Here is a 17,622-nt window from a genome sequence, read left to right on the forward strand (position 1 = left end):
TTCTGTGAATAAGCTCGCCTTTAAGATCTAAAATAATAAACACCACTTATAGACCAAAGACCTCGTGTCGTCAGTTTACCCCAAAAAGTCCCCTGTTCAGTGTATCATTATCCCAGTGGGTCCTTGGCTCCACAAGGGCAAGCCAGCGGTCCAGGGCCTCCTGCAGCTGGCCAGGCAGGGATGTGCTCCCAGGGCTGGCTGAGCCCCAAGCTCGCACCTGCTTATTTTACTATTATGTTCCTACCAATGACTCCCCTCTGCCATGAGCTTCTCTGAGCCCATCTCCTCGAACCTGAGACCCATCCATGCCGGCTGATGTCTGACTATATCATGACGCACGACACTGCCCATCACAGACACAGAACACCATCGACTGGAAGGTACAGCACCGTTTCAGAAACGTTCAAATGTGTGTCTCCACACACACGTGCACACACACGTACGCATCTCCAACTCAATAAAATACAGTAATCCGCTAGCCTTGGAACAAATTATTCCTAGTAAATGTTATAAAATATGAGGGCCTACGTCCTCTACAAAATTAGTTTTACCATGAAGTACAGAAAAGAAAGACATAAATCCATAAATCTTAAGTATGAATCAACTTAGAGGAAACTACAAATATTTGCTAACACACATACCCTCTTTAAAAAGTGTTTCTTTTCATCTGTGGCATTAAATCATATTTTTTATAATGGGAAGGGCTGTTCACACGTTCCTGCACATGAACGCGATAGTCACTCGTTCATGTTTTCATATGTCCGAGTGCCTGGAAGGAAAAGAGGCCACTTTTTTTTTTTTAAAGATTTTATTTATTTATTTGACAGAGAGAGATCACAAGCAGACAGAGAGGCAGGCAGAGAGAGAGAGAGAGAGGGAAGCAGGCTCCCTGCTGAGCAGAGAGCCCGACGCGGGACTCGATCCCAGGACCCTGAGATCATGACCTGAGCCGAAGGCAGCGGCTTAACCCACTGAGCCACCCAGGCGCCCAAGAGGCCACTTTTTTAAGTACAGCATGAAAACGGACTTTAAATCTACCTGCTGTTCTAATTTCTGTTTGTTTGGCAGAAGTTAAGGAAAGTAACAGTTTTTCATTCCATACTGAAGAAAAAATACACTCTTTGCTGAAGACAAAGAGCGGGAAGTCTCTGTAAAATCGAAGACCACCAACACTCGGAAAATCGCGCTCAATAACGTCTACATCTCCAGGATCGACTGGAAACGCACGGGTCTTCAGGGCCTCTTGCCTCTCACGGTGCTCACATCGTAGGCCCACACGGTGTCCACACCCTCCCCGGTGATGTGGTCTGGGGTCCAGCGAGGGAAAGGGAACCGGCAGGCAATGACCCTGGCGTCATCCTTAAGCTCCAGCGCAAGTTTCTCCTCCAGCTGCGGCATCTGGGCAGAAGGACAGCTGTTACTTCAGTAAGCGGTGAAGCGGAGGGAAAGATTCTTAAAGGTTCTTTTGGATCTGAGTGCCTGGAAGTAGCTGTGCAAAAATTAGGAACTGTAGGGGCGCCTGGGTGCCTCAGTTGGTGAAGCATCTACCTTCGGCTCAGGTCATGACATCAGGGTCCTGGGATGGAGCCCTGCATCGGGCTCCTTGGTCAGCAGGGAGCCTGCTTCTCCCTCACCCTCTGCTTCTGCCCCCTACTCATGCTCTTTCAATCTCCCTCTCTCTCTCAAATAAAATCTTTAAAAAAAGATTATTAACTGCACATAAGATCCCTTCGGGGCATAAATACATTACCAAATGATCCATTAAAACACAGAAGTCATATTAACAACAGGGGCACATGGGTTGCTCAGTCAGTGTCCAACTAGATTTCAGCTCAGGTCACAATCTCAGGGTCATGAGCCTGAACCCCACCCTCAGCAGGGAGTCCGCTTGAGATTTTCTCTCTCCTTCTGCCCCATCCCCCCCCAGGAGATAAAATACCCTTATTTAAAAATAAATTAAAAAATGAAAAACAGCTTTAAATTATTGGCCCATCTAACATTTTAATCTACCCCGTCTCAACTTTTTAACACATTTCCCACATGTTTTAACATCTTGGAAATCAGGATACCTCTTACAGCTGACATCGTCTTAGAATTACAACTGGCGGTATTTTTTTTCTTTTTCAATGGCAATGGTACATCCTAAAATTAACAGCCTCTAGACTCAGTGAAATATGGTTCTGCTAAATTAGACCATGAAACAATATGCTCATTCTACTAACTTGAAATACAATGAAGTATTTCATAATTCTTCAAAATTTATCTATAATGTACAACTTCTTCATTGTCAACATAACATAAAAAGTATAGCAAGGAGGACAAGGAGTTAGAGAGGAGAAGGGAGTTGGGGGAAATTGGAAGGGGAGGTGAACCATGAGAGACTATGGACTCCGAAAAACAATCTGAGGGGTTTGAAGGGGGGGGGTGGGAGGTTGGGGGAACCAGGTGGTGGGTATCGGAGAGGGCACGGATTGCATGGAGCACTGGGTGCGGTGCAAAAACAATGAATACTGTTACACTGAAAATAAACAAAAAAAAAAAAGAATTAAAGCGTGAAAATTGTTAATATAAAAAAAAAAAGTAAAACCCCTGATGTGCCACTTTTGTATCCTTTGATTACCAATCTACCTGCCACAAGTATTGACCCTGTAATTATATCAGCAAATTAATAACCGATTAAAAACTGATCTTCCAATCCTACCACCTTTACCTCCTAAGACTATTTTTTCACTTCTTCTGTGATTGTGAAAGAATTTCAAATGTACAGAAAAGTCACAAGACTAGAACAAAGGATTCCCGTCTGTCTCGACCCGGGCTCACCGGTTTTAAACAGCTCATCAGATTCGCCCCCGTCCTCTGTGGATATTTTTCCTAAACCACTTGGGAAGAGGCTGCATACAACATGCCCCTCGACTCCTCAGAACATCCATATTCCTAAGACACCGCCCCGGCTCAGTTACCAAATTCGGAAAATTTAAGGTTGTATTCCAGTAATAATGGAGTAGCCTTCCTATTTTGCCAAACATCCCGATAACGTCCTCTGTGACACTTTCCCCCGGAGGTCACGCTGCGTTTAGCTATCACGCGTCCTTAGTCTACTTTCACCTGGAACAATTCCCCTATCTTCCTTTGACTCTGATGACATCTTTAGGAAGACGGGCCAGTGAGTCACCGGTGGTCCTCACCTCGGTTCTCCTGTCGTCTCCTCGCCTCCGGCTCATGACTCGGCACATGCATCTTGGGCAATGCCCCACAAGTGGGGCTGGGAGCTTCTCAGGGCCCTGTTGTCGGGTGCCCATGGGGACCTTCTGCTTTGAGAGTGATGGTCACCACCCAGTTAGGGTGATAGGTGCTATCTCCACAGTGGGGTTACCAATTTCCCCTTATAACGAATAATTTTTCGTAAGTAGCTCGAGATGATGTAAATATCCTGCTTCTCACTGAACTGTCCCTCAGTAGATGTAGCCCTTGTCATGATTCTGGCCCACGTTAATTTTCACTAGATGGTGGCAAAGTGGCAATTTGCTGATTCCGTCATTCCTTCTAGACTAACAGTCAGCATTCTACTACAAGGAAGAGCTCTCCCTCCTCTCTACCCGTGTGCCTACTGCCGTTACGTATGAGCACCTCAATGCCTGTTCTGTTCAATGGGTTCTAATCTACCCTCATTCTTGTTTCCTCCGATGCTCAGCCTGCCCAGTCTGGCCCCGGGCAGCCACCTCAGGTTGGCCTCTCTCTTCCCTGGATGCGCCCCAACAAACACTCTGAACTCCTCCTCATATTGGGGCTCCACAAAATGCCCCAGGCTTCTGTATCACTCCCCCTCCTCAGCCCTCAGATCTGCCACCTCTCAGACATCCCTGGCTCCTCTAAATGGGAAATGGTATCTTGAAATCAAGATCTGAGCAAAAACGAATCCCTTTAAAACTAACCAAATAAATCAAGACAAACAAATCAATAGTCCTTCTACAAAGACTTTATTCCTGACCCATATCTTTAAAAAGTGGCTTCGGGAAAGTCCTCCATGTGACCTCCGGCTAGAGTGAGCCAAAACTCCTGATTCTTCATGACAATTAATACCAAGATAACCAAGAATAAATTCCATTACGGACGGGATATTTCTACTCTTTTCACAGCCAATAAAATATTTCTTTAAAAAAAAAAAAAAAAAGTTTTGTTCCTCAAGGGAAAAATGAAATAAGCAAAGAATGAGACAATATGTGTTTTTCCAAAATATCAGAGGGGTTTCTTACAGTAATTTTGTTCATCAAAAGGATCATTGTAAACCTATTCATGTTATCGTTATTATTTTCTCTTTTACAGTTTCTTCTATTTCCCAGCGACTGTCATATGCTAAGTCAAGATAAACCTACAAATGAGAGGAGCTATTCCAACAGTAAGAAACTGAGTCAATCACACATAAATATGCAGTGAACCTGGGTTTTGATATCACCCACAAAGAGAGGCAGCGATGTGTCATGTCTGTCTAATGGAATTCAAAATTATGCGTACAATTAGAGGCTTCAAAGCGACACGAACTCATCATATTCTAATTACAACTTCAAAACTTTAAACGTCAGTTGAAACCAGCTCAACGATGTAAGACCAAACAGCCATGCCCATGAGCAGCTCCCGAGCCAAGCGATAGCTCCCTCCTCCCTAAAACACTGGCTTGGCTTGGCCTCTAGGGTAACCCCCACCCCCCCCGGGCCTTCCTCCTGCCCAACTCCTCCTCTGGAGTCTTTATGGGGCACCCCTCATGTGTCAGAGGCCGGAGCTCAGGCCTTGCCCGGCTCTGCCCCCTCCCCGGGGGAACCTCAGCCACTCCTGGCTTCAGCAACTTCTGGGAGCTGAGGCCAGTCTCCAGCCCCTCCTTCCTGAGCCCCAGGCCCCCCTCTACCCACCACTGCCAGCCTCAGAGCTCCACACACATCTCAGGCTCCCCAGTCCTCCCTCTCCGGGATCTGCCTGCACCTTCCCCCGCTCAGCGACAACTGCCAACTTCCAGTTGCTCCGGCCCAAATCCTGGGCGAAGGGCTCCTCCAGCTCGCCCGCCCCACACCGGCCATGCCAATGCTTCCTCTTGGTGTCATCTTCCCGACGCACACAGAACCTGCCCGCCTGTATCAGCTTCTGCACACTGGCACGAGCCGACCACACCAGCCACTGGGCTGCCCGCAGGAGCTCCTAACCTGTCACCCGGCTCCCACCCACGTCCGTGTCCACACAGCAGCCTGGGACCCTTTGCCCCCAGGCGGGTCCTCCGCTCCTCCGCTCAAAGCTGCCAGGGCTCCTGCATCCCAACAGCACAGTGTCCTTCCCACCCCGGCCCCGAGCTCCTCTCTGACGCCACCTCTCCCTGCTCCCGCCACACCCACCGCCCTGCTGCTGCCGGAACCCAAGGGGCACCCAGCCCTGGGCGCCTCTGCGGGTGGCTCTGCCTGGCACGTGTCCCCTTTCCAGGGACACGATCTCTGTCCCTCCTTCTCCTGCTTTACTCCACCCACAGCACTTTTTTTTTTTTTTTTTTTTTTTTTTTTTAAGTTGTTGTTGTTTTTTGTTTTTTTTTTTTAATAAGCTCCATGCCCACTGCGGAGCTCAAACTTACAACCCTGAGACAAGAGTCGCGTGCTCTACTGACCGAGCCAGCCTGGCGCCCTCTACACAGGGAACTCATTTAATATCTGCTCTCCCCATGGGCACCTAGGCACCTCGGGGCAGGGATGTCCCTCTTGCTCACTCACTAAAGGATCCCAAGTCATCAGAGAACTGCTCTTTGTGGCACCGAATAAATACTTGTCGAATGAATGAACAAAGGACACATGATCCCGTCATGAATCATTTATCTTCATCAGAATGTGATGATAACATTTACGCTCATCAGTTCACATCTTGATTCGTAACTAAAATTAGTCCTTGAGGTTATGAAATTCAATACCCCACCACCAAGTGTCCTTACTGGGTACATTTACTCATGACAAGTATTTCCTGAGTTGCTGCTCTGTGCTGGTGAGGACACGCTGGGGGTAAGCTCGCTCTTGAACTTACGTTGCAGTGCCCGCGGCAAACCTGCCAAGGCTACCATGTAAAGAGATGTGTGATAACTCACCCCGGAGAAGGGAACAGGCAGCCAGTGGATAGGAAATGAGGGCACTGGGGTTTGTCTCACGAGGCAATCAGGGATGACTTCCTGGAGGAAAGGACAGCTGACATGTGAGTGGTCAGAAGGTGCTCACCAGGGACGCCTGGGTGGCTCAGTTGGTTCAGCACCTGCCTTCGGCTCAGGTCATGATCCCGGCGTCCTGGGATCGAGTCCCACATGGGGCTCCTTGCTCATCAGGGAGCCTGCTTCTCCCTCTGTCTCTGCCTGCCATTCTGTCTGCCTGTGCTTGCTCTCTCTCCCTCTCTCTCTCTCTCTCTCTGACAAATAAATAAATAAAATCTTAAAAAAAAAAAAAAAAAAAGAAGGTGCTCACCAACTAGGGCCAGAGCTGGGGGGGACTGAAGCCAGAGGGAAGAACATAACTCACACTGCAGATCCAGGGGCCAAGAGAAGGACAGAGCACTGACGCGCAGAGAGCGGAGGGAAGCAAGGGAAGCCACTCCGCACCATGCCTCGGACCTGGTGGAGCCTCCATACCTTATCCTCGCTGCTTTTTTAAGCAGTTAAGACATCCCAGGTGGGTTTCACCCAAGGACAAGACCTGTTTCACATTTGAATAGAGGAGCAGGGCTAGAGTTACCTGTGGTCATCTACCACACCCGGTGCATCTGCCAGGCCCAGATGAGAGTCCTCACCTCTGCTGGGTGGGAGCCACAAAAGCACAGAGCTGGTAGGAACCACTGGTGTGCTATCGGGAGCGGGGCAAGGACTGGTAACAGCAGGCTTCTACCTCTCCAGTTTCCTAAGCATCCTCCAGGCTCCCCCGTGGCCTACATGTGGCTTGGCTGCCACAGGGAACACAGTTGCCACACAGGATCCACCAAGCCACGTCACCATGCCGACCAGCGCCCAGACAAGGGAAGTGCGCTTCCTTGAAGACGGCCCCATCAGGGCCCCCCAGACTCCGGAGAGCAGAGCTGGCCCCCTGACCCCCCAGCTGGCACTTTCCCTCTTCCCCTCCACTGCCTCCACGTAGGCAAGGCTCCGTGAGGGTTAAAAGTAGGGCCCTGCACCGACAAAAGAGTCCCCAGGGGTCCTGTGAACACGCCCCCTGGTGGGAAACTGGCTGAGTCCCTCTCATCCCACAGTACGTGGCTGTCCCGTGTTTTCAGCTGCTCCCCTTTTTCTTAGGAACAGGGAGATGCCACAAGGTGTTTATTTAAGGTTTCCTCTGTGTACAGGAAAATGGACAGTAACTGCAAAAGCATTCATCAAAAACACAGGCCTCTTATTTCCTGAGTGAACAGCTCCAAAAACTTACAATGCTCAAACATGGTAAGACGCACACGGAGCTGGAGCCTACAGGCCACGTGGCGATGACGTGCCCACACCCCCAGGCCACTGCTGCCCACCCCACGCCCCGACGCCCTGGGGCGTAGCTGCTGTGGCCTCATAAGCCCACACCTCAGGCCACCACCGGCTGGCCTCGCAGGATGGCATGAAGTCATGGTAAACATCACCTCTCCCTTTAAATAAAGCGTGCAACTCAAATTAAATCTGTTTGCCCCAAAATGCTGCCCAAACACCATCAGGAGCAGGTAACCATCAAAGGCCAGGGCAATGCTAAGGTCCCAAACAGTTCCTTTAAAATGACAACGGGTACGCCCCTTTGCACTTCTATAACAAGAGGGTGAACATCCACGTTTTGTCTTAATTTGAGGCTTACTGAGAATTCCAAACATATAGAATCCTGCTACTTTCAAGCCCATGTAACAACAGAACTTCCAAATTGACTTTAAAAAAAAACACAGAAGTGGCATTATCCTGAAGTTCCTGATCGTTAGGATAACTCTCCCAAGCACTCAGCCATCTCTACAAAAAGCTGTGACTAAGGGGAAAAAAAAAAAACACAAAAAAGCTAAATTCCCCTTTTTTTTTTATATTACAAACTATACATAGCAGTCATATTGTGGCATTTTAGCAAACACCCAATTTTGCCACGATTATTATGGCGACAATTACAGAAAAATCAAATGGGATTTCTCTCTGTGGTCTGTGAACCAACAATTACAATAAGAGTGTCCTATCCTGGTCATCTTTCCAAAAAGCTAAGTTTGGAGCCATTTACAACACGATGCCATGGTATTTCCACTTTGTAAAAGGTGTAATCTAAGTTCGCTACAAATCAGTCAGCTGAGGCCAACCGAAACGAGCCGCTGCTTGCTGGCTCTGGAAACAGCCTCCCTACAAAATCAGAGGAAGGATCAGCTCGAAGGAACATGCCATTAACTCTCCCAAGTGACTTTGGCCGGCTGTTAGGTGAGCAACCACGGAAACCGGCAACCACATTAGACACCGGGAGCTCATAAAGTATTTTCCAGATTGGAGTTTTTAGGGCTTAGGGAGATCATTGAGAATTTTATCCGAGGCCAAAGTTTTAACAACATGACTGACTCTTCTACAATTAAACTTTTAAGGCCCCGAGGTACTTCGTCAAGCCCGTCAAGTGAAATCCAACGTCCCCCACCCCGAAAGTCTGGGGTGCCGCCGTCGGGCCCCCTGGGGTGGGCCAGCAGCCACACGGAAGTGGCCTGTCAGCGCTGGCCAGTCTGCTCAAGACCTAAAGCCAACCAACCAGGGGCAGGGGCCACACACTCACCATCTGAGGTACTCCGAAAATAATGACGTTCGAGTACTGCGAGAAAGTAACCTAGAGGAGAGGGGGAGCGATGTGCAGGTTAGTTTTAAAAGGCCAACATCAAGCTGAACGTTTGTTTCTAAAGGACCAATTCCCCATTTCGTCCAACGGCAGGTTTCCACAGAGTGGCTCCGTGTGAGATCTCACGAGGAGAAGCCACGTTCATGCTTCTGTTAATCTGACCCACTGCCGCTGTCCAAACACCTCCCTAAGTCACTGCTGTCACCCTCGAGGATGCTCCTGGTAGGGCCTACCAGGGGTCATCCATCCGAAACGCCAGTGACTCATCCAGTGACCAGCTGGTGGCCGTGCGGTTGGCCTCGGCCACCTGTGCCCTGATGTACACTTCTTACCCTGCTCCACCACATGCCAAACGGGCTCGGCGGGAACGTGTGACACCAGACACACACCTGTCTGTGACGCTGAGCCATCTCAAGATTCTAGGCCCCCTCCTCTTCTCTAAAAGACTAAGTAAAAAATGGAATGAAATGATCTTTAGTTGAAAAACTGGGAGAAAAGTGCTTTGCCAGTCAAAATTCTTATTACCCAATCAAAGTCTTATCTACTCTATAGAGGGATCGTTTATGCATAGACAGTCTAAAAAACAATGCAAGCAAAACTCAAGTGAATTTTTATAAGCTACTGATGACAATATCACAATGGGAAATTCTTATTTAAGAAAAAGCATTTCATGGAGCAATTCTAAAGCAAAATTACAGGACATTCTTTTTTAGAGTACAAATAAACTTGAAGTATCTTATACATTATGAAGACCAGAAAGAACCATGACAACGTAATCAGGGGATTCTTTTTGGGTGGGGACGGGATTCTCTCTTTTGCATTCATCTCTCTCTGTAGACACACATGTACACACACAGCCACACACAAAAACACACCTCTGTGTACGCACACACTTGCACACATGCACACCGGGTCTACCATCTACCAAGAAGGCCACTAACAAGTTAATTCCTGGATGATAATTTATAAGATTTCCAAATGAAATAAGTATCTCATCATTTTGTAACGAATAGAAAGGAAAACTTTTTAATTGAGCAAATTCTTAGAATTCACATGACCTATTGGGTCTAAGACCTTAAGCTTCTACTCTAAAAGTGTTAACGTATAAATCTATCAATTTAAAAAGTGTTCACATTTCATGATGCTGAGATATACACTTGTATCTTAACTGTTTTCCTTTTAATCCTACTAATTGTTTTTAATCATACTAATTGCGAATTACAAAGTTTTAGTTGGCATTTCCTGGGAGCGTCCTCTGCCTTACATACCTTCCACAAGTCTGAAATATAAAACTTGGCGGAGTCCTGCACCCCTTCTCGCCAAGCACGGTATCTGGAGTACCAAACCAGCCATGGGTTTAATTCATAACCAACGGCTCTGAATCCTGCTTTTGCAGCTGCTATCACCTGCAGAAAGAGGCCAGTGTTTATTCAAGGTAAAAAGAAAAACATCAACCTACGGAATGGAAGATCTCTGCAAATGACATCCAATAAGGGGTTAGTATCCACAATATGTAAAGAACTTAGACAACTCAACACCAAAAACAACAAATAATCCAATTAAAAAGGGGCAGAAGACGTGAAGAGACATTTCTCCAAAGAAACGTGCAGAATGGCCAACAGACACATGAAATGATGTTCAGCGTCACTCACCGTCACGGAAATGCAAATCCGGACGACAATGAGATACCACCTCGCACTCGCGAGAGTGGGTCCAGTCAAATACACAAGAAACAAGTGTCGGTGACAATGTGGAGAAGAACCCTCACGTACTATGCGTGGGAATGTGAATTTGGTGCAGCCTCTGTGGAAGAGTATGGAGGGTCCCCCAAAAATTAAAAACAGAAATACCATATGATCCAGTAGTTCCACTACTGGGTATCTACCCAAAGAACATGAAAACACTAATTTGAAAAAATACATGTACCTCTATGTTTACCACAGCATTATTTACAATTGCCAAATTACGGAAGCAGCCCCAGTGTCCAGTGATAGATGAAGGGATAAAGAAGGTGTGGTGTATGTACATATACACAATGGAATATTACTCAGCCATAAAAAAAGAATGAAATCTTGCCATTTGCAACAAATGGATGGATCTAGAATGGTATGATACTAAGTGAAATAAGTCAGAGAAAGACAAATACCCTATGATTTCACTCATATGTGGAATTTAAGAAACAAAACAAATGAACAAATATAGAAACAAACAAAAATACCAGACACTTAAATACAGAGAATAAACTACTGGTCCCCAGAGGGGAGACAGGCAGGGGGGTGGGTGAACTAGGTGACAGGGATTAATGGTGCACTATCATGATGAGCACGGAGTCACTCAAACAATTGCTGAATCACTGTATTGTACACCTAAGACTAATGTAACACTGTATATTAACTATACTGCAATTTAAAAAATAAACTTAAGAGTTTTTTAATTAATTTGATTTAAAAAAAAAGAAAAACAGCAACTTAACGTGCCCCACTGATAGGACTACTTCCTATTTATGGTCTATAATCACAAAATGTCCAATCAAAAGGCACTTCTTTTGTTAAAAAAGCCATTTAAAGATAGAACTCTGAAACTATGTAGCTTTGCAAACAAGACAATGCTGACTTAAACTCAGTTTTCATGTTTTTATTGAAGATTTCACCTGGAGCACCACCACTGTCAGGTTTGCTGGACAGAGCATTTCTGGATCGGCCAACCCCTGGCTCCGCCCGACGAGCAGTCCCTGAAAGCCCAGCACCCCTCTCCATCAGTTGACAGCAGAGCAGCGGGCAAAACGAATCAGCTGGGAGAATGTTTTGTGAACTAGCTCTAATCTTCGATCAAAATGACCTGTCAGGGGCACCTGGGTGGCTCAGTGGTTAAAGCCTCTGCCTTCGGCTCAGGTCATAATCTCAGGGTCCTGAGATCGAGCCCCACATCGGGCTCTCTGCTCAGTGGGAAGCCTGCTTCCCCCTCTCTCTCTGCCTTCCTCTCTGCCTACTTGTGATCTCTTTCTGTCAAATAAATAAATAAAATCTTAAAAAGAAAAAAAATGACCTGTCAATGAGAACCTGCAACTACTTACACACTTCCTTATACTTAAAGACTGTTCACCCCAAGTTGAAAACAGGTTAAAAGTAAAAGGGAAGGAGTCACAATACAGTCGACTGCAGAAGGCTATAGGCCTCTGTAAGCTGAGGACAGTGGGCTGGTCCTGCGGTCCCTGCTCATTCTGTCTTCCCATCACTCCTCAAGGGAGCATCCTGAAGGAGCTGTCCACCCACAGTAATTTCCCTCGTTAACTATAGTGTTACCCCCTTAAGGAGAAAAGGAAACCGCAAAGATACTACTCAGATGGGTAAAGCATTCGTAACTGGGTTGGGGTTTTTTTTTAAGATTTAAGATGTGGGGCTCGATCCCAGACCCTGGGATCATGACCTGAGCTGAAGGCAGAGGCTTTAACCCACTAAGCCACCCAGGCGCCCCCATAATTGGGTTTTAAAACTTCCTCCTGGTTCACAGATATACCTCTTGATTTCCTAAAAACAAACAAGTTTTTTATGTTCTAAATATGCTTATGTTTTAAACTCATCCTGGCTATCTGGGTCATCAGGACAGCACAGCTCCAGGGGGTGGTAAAAGGAGTCAAGCCCCTGCTGGTCTCCACCCAAATGTTTCCAGAACAGGAGCTCTGACTACTGCTATCCTCACTTTCCGAGTCATCCCTGGATGGGGTCCTAAGGATGGTGCCACCGTGCCCATGGAGGGACATGCTGGGGACACCCGCTGGCCAGTGGCCTTGAATCTTACTTCTAGGTTCTCCGCTGGAGTCAGGGAGCAGAGATCACTCCAAGTCTCATCTCTGGATAAGTGAGGGTTAATGCACTGGCTCTTTCCCATTTTAACTCTACATGACCCCACAGAAATCATTACAATGTATAAATAAAAACAAGTATAGAAGCAAATGTCTATGTTAAACTACAGGGCTCCATGTTTCCTCTAATTAACACCACTTCTCCTGGCCCGGGTTTTTTTATTGGAAAATTTCGTAATTACTAATTAATTGCTCCTTTTTACCTGGCAAATCTACAGAGCACTTCCACCTTTCAGAAAAATTAAATCTGAGAAAAATAAATTCCAGTTCATGCTGGAGGGTTTGAGAGTTCAGCCAAACACACAAAATAAATGACTTTACTAAACTGTCCGATTTAGCAGGTCCTGGCATAAACCTCATAAATGAGGTGAAGCTGGGATGGGCTAGATGGGTGATGGGGATTGTGGAGGGCACGTGTGATGAGTACTAGGTATGAATCGCTAAATTCTACTCCTGCAACCAATACTACAATCTATGTTAACTAACTAGAATTTAAATAAAAACTAGATACAAGAAAGAAAGACAGAGAGAGAAACGAAGCAGGAATTTTAAAACCTCTAGTTCAAAACCTTCAAGCGTCTTAGCATAACTCACGACACGCCCGTCGCCACTGCCAATGTCGACCAGGGATCCTGTTCTGCAATGCAACATTTTCACAACATTTTCAATCTGCTTCGTAGTTGCAGGTACAAAAGGCAGACAAATTTTTCGGAGGGCTGGCGTTAGAAATGGTGTGGCCACGGCATACACGGCCACCAGCGTCCCGCCAACAATCCCGGTAAATAAGAACCCCCAACTGCTTCTCTTTGAACCGTTGGCTCCGCGACTTTCAGGTAGGACGCATCCTGACTCATTTTCTTCAGGGACTTCTGGGGGTGCACCTAGATGGAAAGCAAGCAGGAAACAGGTACATCACACCAATCTGAAATCCAAGGTAGTTTTTTTTTCTATAATTCTTCCTGACAAACTCATACTGTTTAAAGGATGATTTAGCTAAACACAACCTAATTACAAAGGTAGGATTCCATGAGTTCTAAATTCCATCAACTAAACTGAAGCGTTTCTGAGAAAACGATTCAGTTCTAATGGGAGACTAACTAAAATCTTTTCTTTCCAACTTACTAATTTTTTTTTTTGAGTCATTCTTTGAAAAAATTGTATTCGGGCGTCTGGGTGGCTCAGTCGTTTAAGCAGCTGTCTTTGGCTCAGGTCATGATCTCAGGGTCCTGGGTTCAAGTTCCGCATCAGGCTCCCTGCTCAGCCTCTCCCCCTCCCCCTAAAGTGTGTATGCACACACACTTTCTCTCAAATAAATAAATAAAATCAAAAAGAAAACAATGTATTCATTCCTCTCTGGCATATTATGAATTTAATAAAAACACACATTAATACAGATGTTAACCATGAACTCCATATTTTCATAGTTTAGAACAAAACTTCACAAGTAAGTATTAAAATGTCTAATTACCACCCTGTTTCCAATAAGATACACAGATTCCACATCCAACTTGGTTAGGTGTCTACAGTCCAGATGCACTAATACCAGTATCAAATAATAGGAGACCAAAATCTGGTTTCACAAAAAAAAAAAAAAAAAAAAAAGTATGGTAATAGAAGGATTTTTGAAGAAGATCCAAAAAGACCAAATGATAAAATCATTTCAATCCACCAGTGTGGAATAAAGCAAGCTCCATCCAGTCACTTGAACACAGAAATGAATGAAACCTGAAACATACTCCTCCTGAGTTTTACCCTTTAAAATACAGTCTTAAGAGGAACTCAAGTTCCCAGGACTGAAACTGATTTGAAAGTGATTTTGAAATTGATTACAGAGGGGCCCAGCATAGCAAGTAAGAGCATGACCCCCAGGTGAGGATCTGGGCTCTGCACCTGACTACTGGTATGACCCTTCATCTCTGGGAACTCTGCATTTCTCATCTGTAACATGGGGATTACAGGGTCACTGCAAATTAAGCGAATGGATGCAAGGGACACACTTAGAACACGGCTTGGCACATGCTGACCGTGTCCACCGCTGGCTATGTGCTGAACCCTACAAGGAACAAAGCCGCCCAGAAGCAGCTCCCAGTCTAGTAGAGAAGAGAGGGCCCAAAACACAGGAATCATAGGAAACAGAAGACAGTAAGCGGGGGGAGAACAAGAGATTCTTGTCATTTGAAGACGTTAACATCCATGGTTTCAGGAATTAGTAAGCGATTCTAAAGGCCCATTGGATTAGTTTCCCAATGCTGCAGTGAGAAATCTTAGAGTTAAAGTAACCCGCACTTACTATCGTACAGGTCAGGAGGTCGGACATCTGAAATGCGTTGGCAGCACTGGGCTCCTTCTGGAGGCTCTAGGGTGGGATGGATTTGGTTACCTTTTCCAGCGTCTAGAAGCCACCCACACTCCCTAGCCTGTGGCCCCACATCACCCCAACCTCTGCATCTATCAGGATACCTCTGACTCCCCCCACCTCCCTTTTCTTTATAGGGATCATTGTGAGGACACCAGGTCCACCCAGACAAGCCAGAATGATCTCCCCATCTCAAGCCCTAACAACATCCCATTTATAAATTCTCTTGTGTACTATATTCACAGGTTCCAGAGATTAGGACATGGACCTGGGTGGGGCGGGGGGAGCCTCTGCCTACCATACCCGTGAAATATGGTGATCTGTTACAACTTGTGAGGTACAGGGGTGAACACATGACACACGAAAAGCTGGCCTGCTGCAGTGAGTCACTGCTCGAGGCCACTGACCAAGCACCAGCATCTCAAACAGAGAGGAGCTTTGCTCTTGACACCTGAGGTCCCCTGAAGTGAGTTTTAAAACTGGTTTCACAATGGAAACAAGAACAAGAGTCTCCTGCTGGTGCTGGAGATAAGATAAAATTAAGATAAGGAAGGTGACGGTGTTTACCAGAAAGCAAGAGTTTGAAGTACATTTGCAGTTAGACTTTTCAGTATCATAAGGAGGACTTTACATGCCATAGTAAATAGTCATGCATTTGATTGTTTCTTAAAAAGTCAAAGTACCACCTTGGGACGCCTGGGTGGCTCAGTTGGTTAAGCAGCTGCCTTCGGCTCAGGTCATGATCCCAGCGTCCTGGGATCGAGTCCCACATCGGGCTCCTTGCTCATCAGGGAGCCTGCTTCTCCCTCTGCCTCTGCCTGCCATTCTATCTGCCTGTGCTTGCTCTCTCTCCCTCTCTCTCTCTCTGACAAATAAATAAATAAAATCTTTAAAAAAAAAAAAAAAAGTCAAAGTACCACCTGTCAGACCTCTGCAAAATTATACTGTCGGTATTCCGATTATACAGCACAGTGGTTAAAAGGGTTTGAGTCATAAAGTTCTGGAGTCACAGAACTTAACTAGTGTGTAATATTGAATAAGTTTTGGCCAAGGCTCGGGCTCTTCGCCTGTAAAATTCAGAAATAAGAGTGTCCTCATGGGATTATTGGAAATAGATAAATAATAATGCATATAAGACAATGCTCTAAGTAAGAGAGTGAGTGATGACTGTTAGCTACCGTTACTGTTAGTGTCAGTACTATGGGTGCAGGGGGAGCTCCGTAATTTTTAACAGCTTCATATACCATACAATGTGCCCATTTAACATACATACTCCAAAGGTTTTCGGTATATGCATAGATATGTGTAACCATCACCAAAGTCAATTCTAGGACATTCTCATCACCTCAAGAAGAAACCCCTTAAACTTTAACTATCACCATCCCCGCCCCCTTCACAACTTAGCCCTAAACAACCACGAATCTACTTTCTGACTCTACAGAGTTTCTGGAATTTCACGGGAGTGGAATCATATAGCATGTGCTCTTTTGTGACTGACTACTTTCACTTAGCGTGTTTTCAGGATCCATGGATTAGTACAGCAGACCCTTGAAAAACACCGGTTTAAGCTGCACAGATCCTCATAAGCACGTATTTTTTTGGATACACTATTGTAAACATTTTCTCTTGTGACTTTAACAACATCTTTTCTCTAGGTTACTTTATTGTAGGCATACAGTATGTAATACCTATAACATACAAAATACGGAAACTGGCTTCCCATCAACGTATCAGCAAAGTTTTGGGGGAATCAAAAGTTGTACATGCATTTTCTGCACATGGGGTCTGACTCTACAGGTTTAGACCGCACGGGTGCCCCTAGCCAGCGCAACTGTTCAAGGGTCACTGTACTTTATCACTTTTTATGCCCGAACCTAACCCTATAAAGTACGAGGTCATGACCAGGACCCTGAAGCGGCAGAAGGGATTTCGAGGACAGAGTACTATCAAGACAGAATCAAGATTGGGAACTTAACTCTGGGCTGTGCAAACTTGCTTCCTACGGGCTGTCTCACGTTGCCCGAGTTACTCTTTGTGCAAAAAGGGAATTTATTCAACAAACACTTAAACAGAACGTGCTAAGGGCCAGGCACTGTTCTCCCTGAACCCTTTCTGGAGCTGTGCCGGGCAGATGCTCTTGTCACTACTGCCTTTTTTGCAGGCAAGGGAACGGAGACACAAAGCGGTTGTCACCCCGAAGCCCCAGCTAGCAGTCACCGGCCGCGCGGCAGGATTCGCACCCAGCGTGACTCCGGTGCACAACTCAGAACACCGTGGGGCACAGCCCGCGAGCTGCTCGTCCCAAGGCGCTCCGGACAGCTCCCGGCAGCGGCATGCGGGTACCAGCGAGCGCCCCGTGCACCCCCAGCTCCCACTCCCGCCCGGCCCACCCCGGCCCGTGGGGTGCTCCGCAGCCCGCCAGCCCCACGTGGGGCCCTCAGCCGCCACCCCTGCAGCCCGCTGCCCTAGCCGGCTCACCGCCTCCTCCCTCCATCGCGAGACTTCCTGCGTGTCCGGGAGGGGGGCGGAGACGGAGGCGGGGAGTAGGGGGAAGAGAATGGGAATCCGGGTGGGCTCTACCA

At 46.5% G+C, this 17,622-nt stretch overlaps 1 protein-coding gene across 2 annotated transcripts; it reads right to left on the minus strand.

The window, feature by feature from the left end:
- Nucleotides 1-1,015: 1,015 nt before the first annotated feature.
- LOC111153455 (family with sequence similarity 173 member B) lies at nucleotides 1,016-17,534 on the minus strand. Of its 2 annotated transcripts, XM_022512479.1 has the most exons (5): nucleotides 17,519-17,534; nucleotides 13,279-13,565; nucleotides 10,137-10,228; nucleotides 8,763-8,815; nucleotides 1,285-1,398 (listed from the first exon to the last, which is right to left on the minus strand). In XM_022512479.1, exons 1-5 carry the CDS (start codon nucleotides 17,532-17,534, stop codon nucleotides 1,361-1,363), a joined length of 486 nt encoding a protein of 161 aa, XP_022368187.1. In that variant the 3' UTR covers nucleotides 1,285-1,360. The 2 variants fall into 2 exon arrangements, with proteins under 2 accessions (XP_022368188.1, XP_022368187.1); XM_022512480.1 differs by lacking the exons at nucleotides 10,137-10,228; nucleotides 13,279-13,565; nucleotides 17,519-17,534 and adding an exon at nucleotides 9,155-9,196 and having other exon boundaries at nucleotides 1,016-1,398; nucleotides 8,763-8,813.
- Nucleotides 17,535-17,622: the final 88 nt, after the last annotated feature.

Source organism: Enhydra lutris, unplaced genomic scaffold, assembly GCF_002288905.1.
Source record: "Enhydra lutris kenyoni isolate GAN:26980312 unplaced genomic scaffold, ASM228890v2 scaffoldscaffold32, whole genome shotgun sequence".
In the NCBI taxonomy this organism is placed as follows: Eukaryota; Metazoa; Chordata; class Mammalia; order Carnivora; family Mustelidae; genus Enhydra; species Enhydra lutris.

Excerpts from the sequence above, each read along its gene's own strand:
- LOC111153455 (XM_022512479.1), bottom strand. Across the intron at positions 10,229-13,278 it reads GCAGTGGCGACGGGCGTGTC|GTGATAGCAGCTGCAAAAGC; the intron begins GTGAGTTATGCT and ends CTCTTTCTGCAG. Across the intron at positions 8,816-10,136 it reads AGATACCGTGCTTGGCGAGA|AGGTTACTTTCTCGCAGTAC; the intron begins AGGGGTGCAGGA and ends CCCCTCTCCTCT.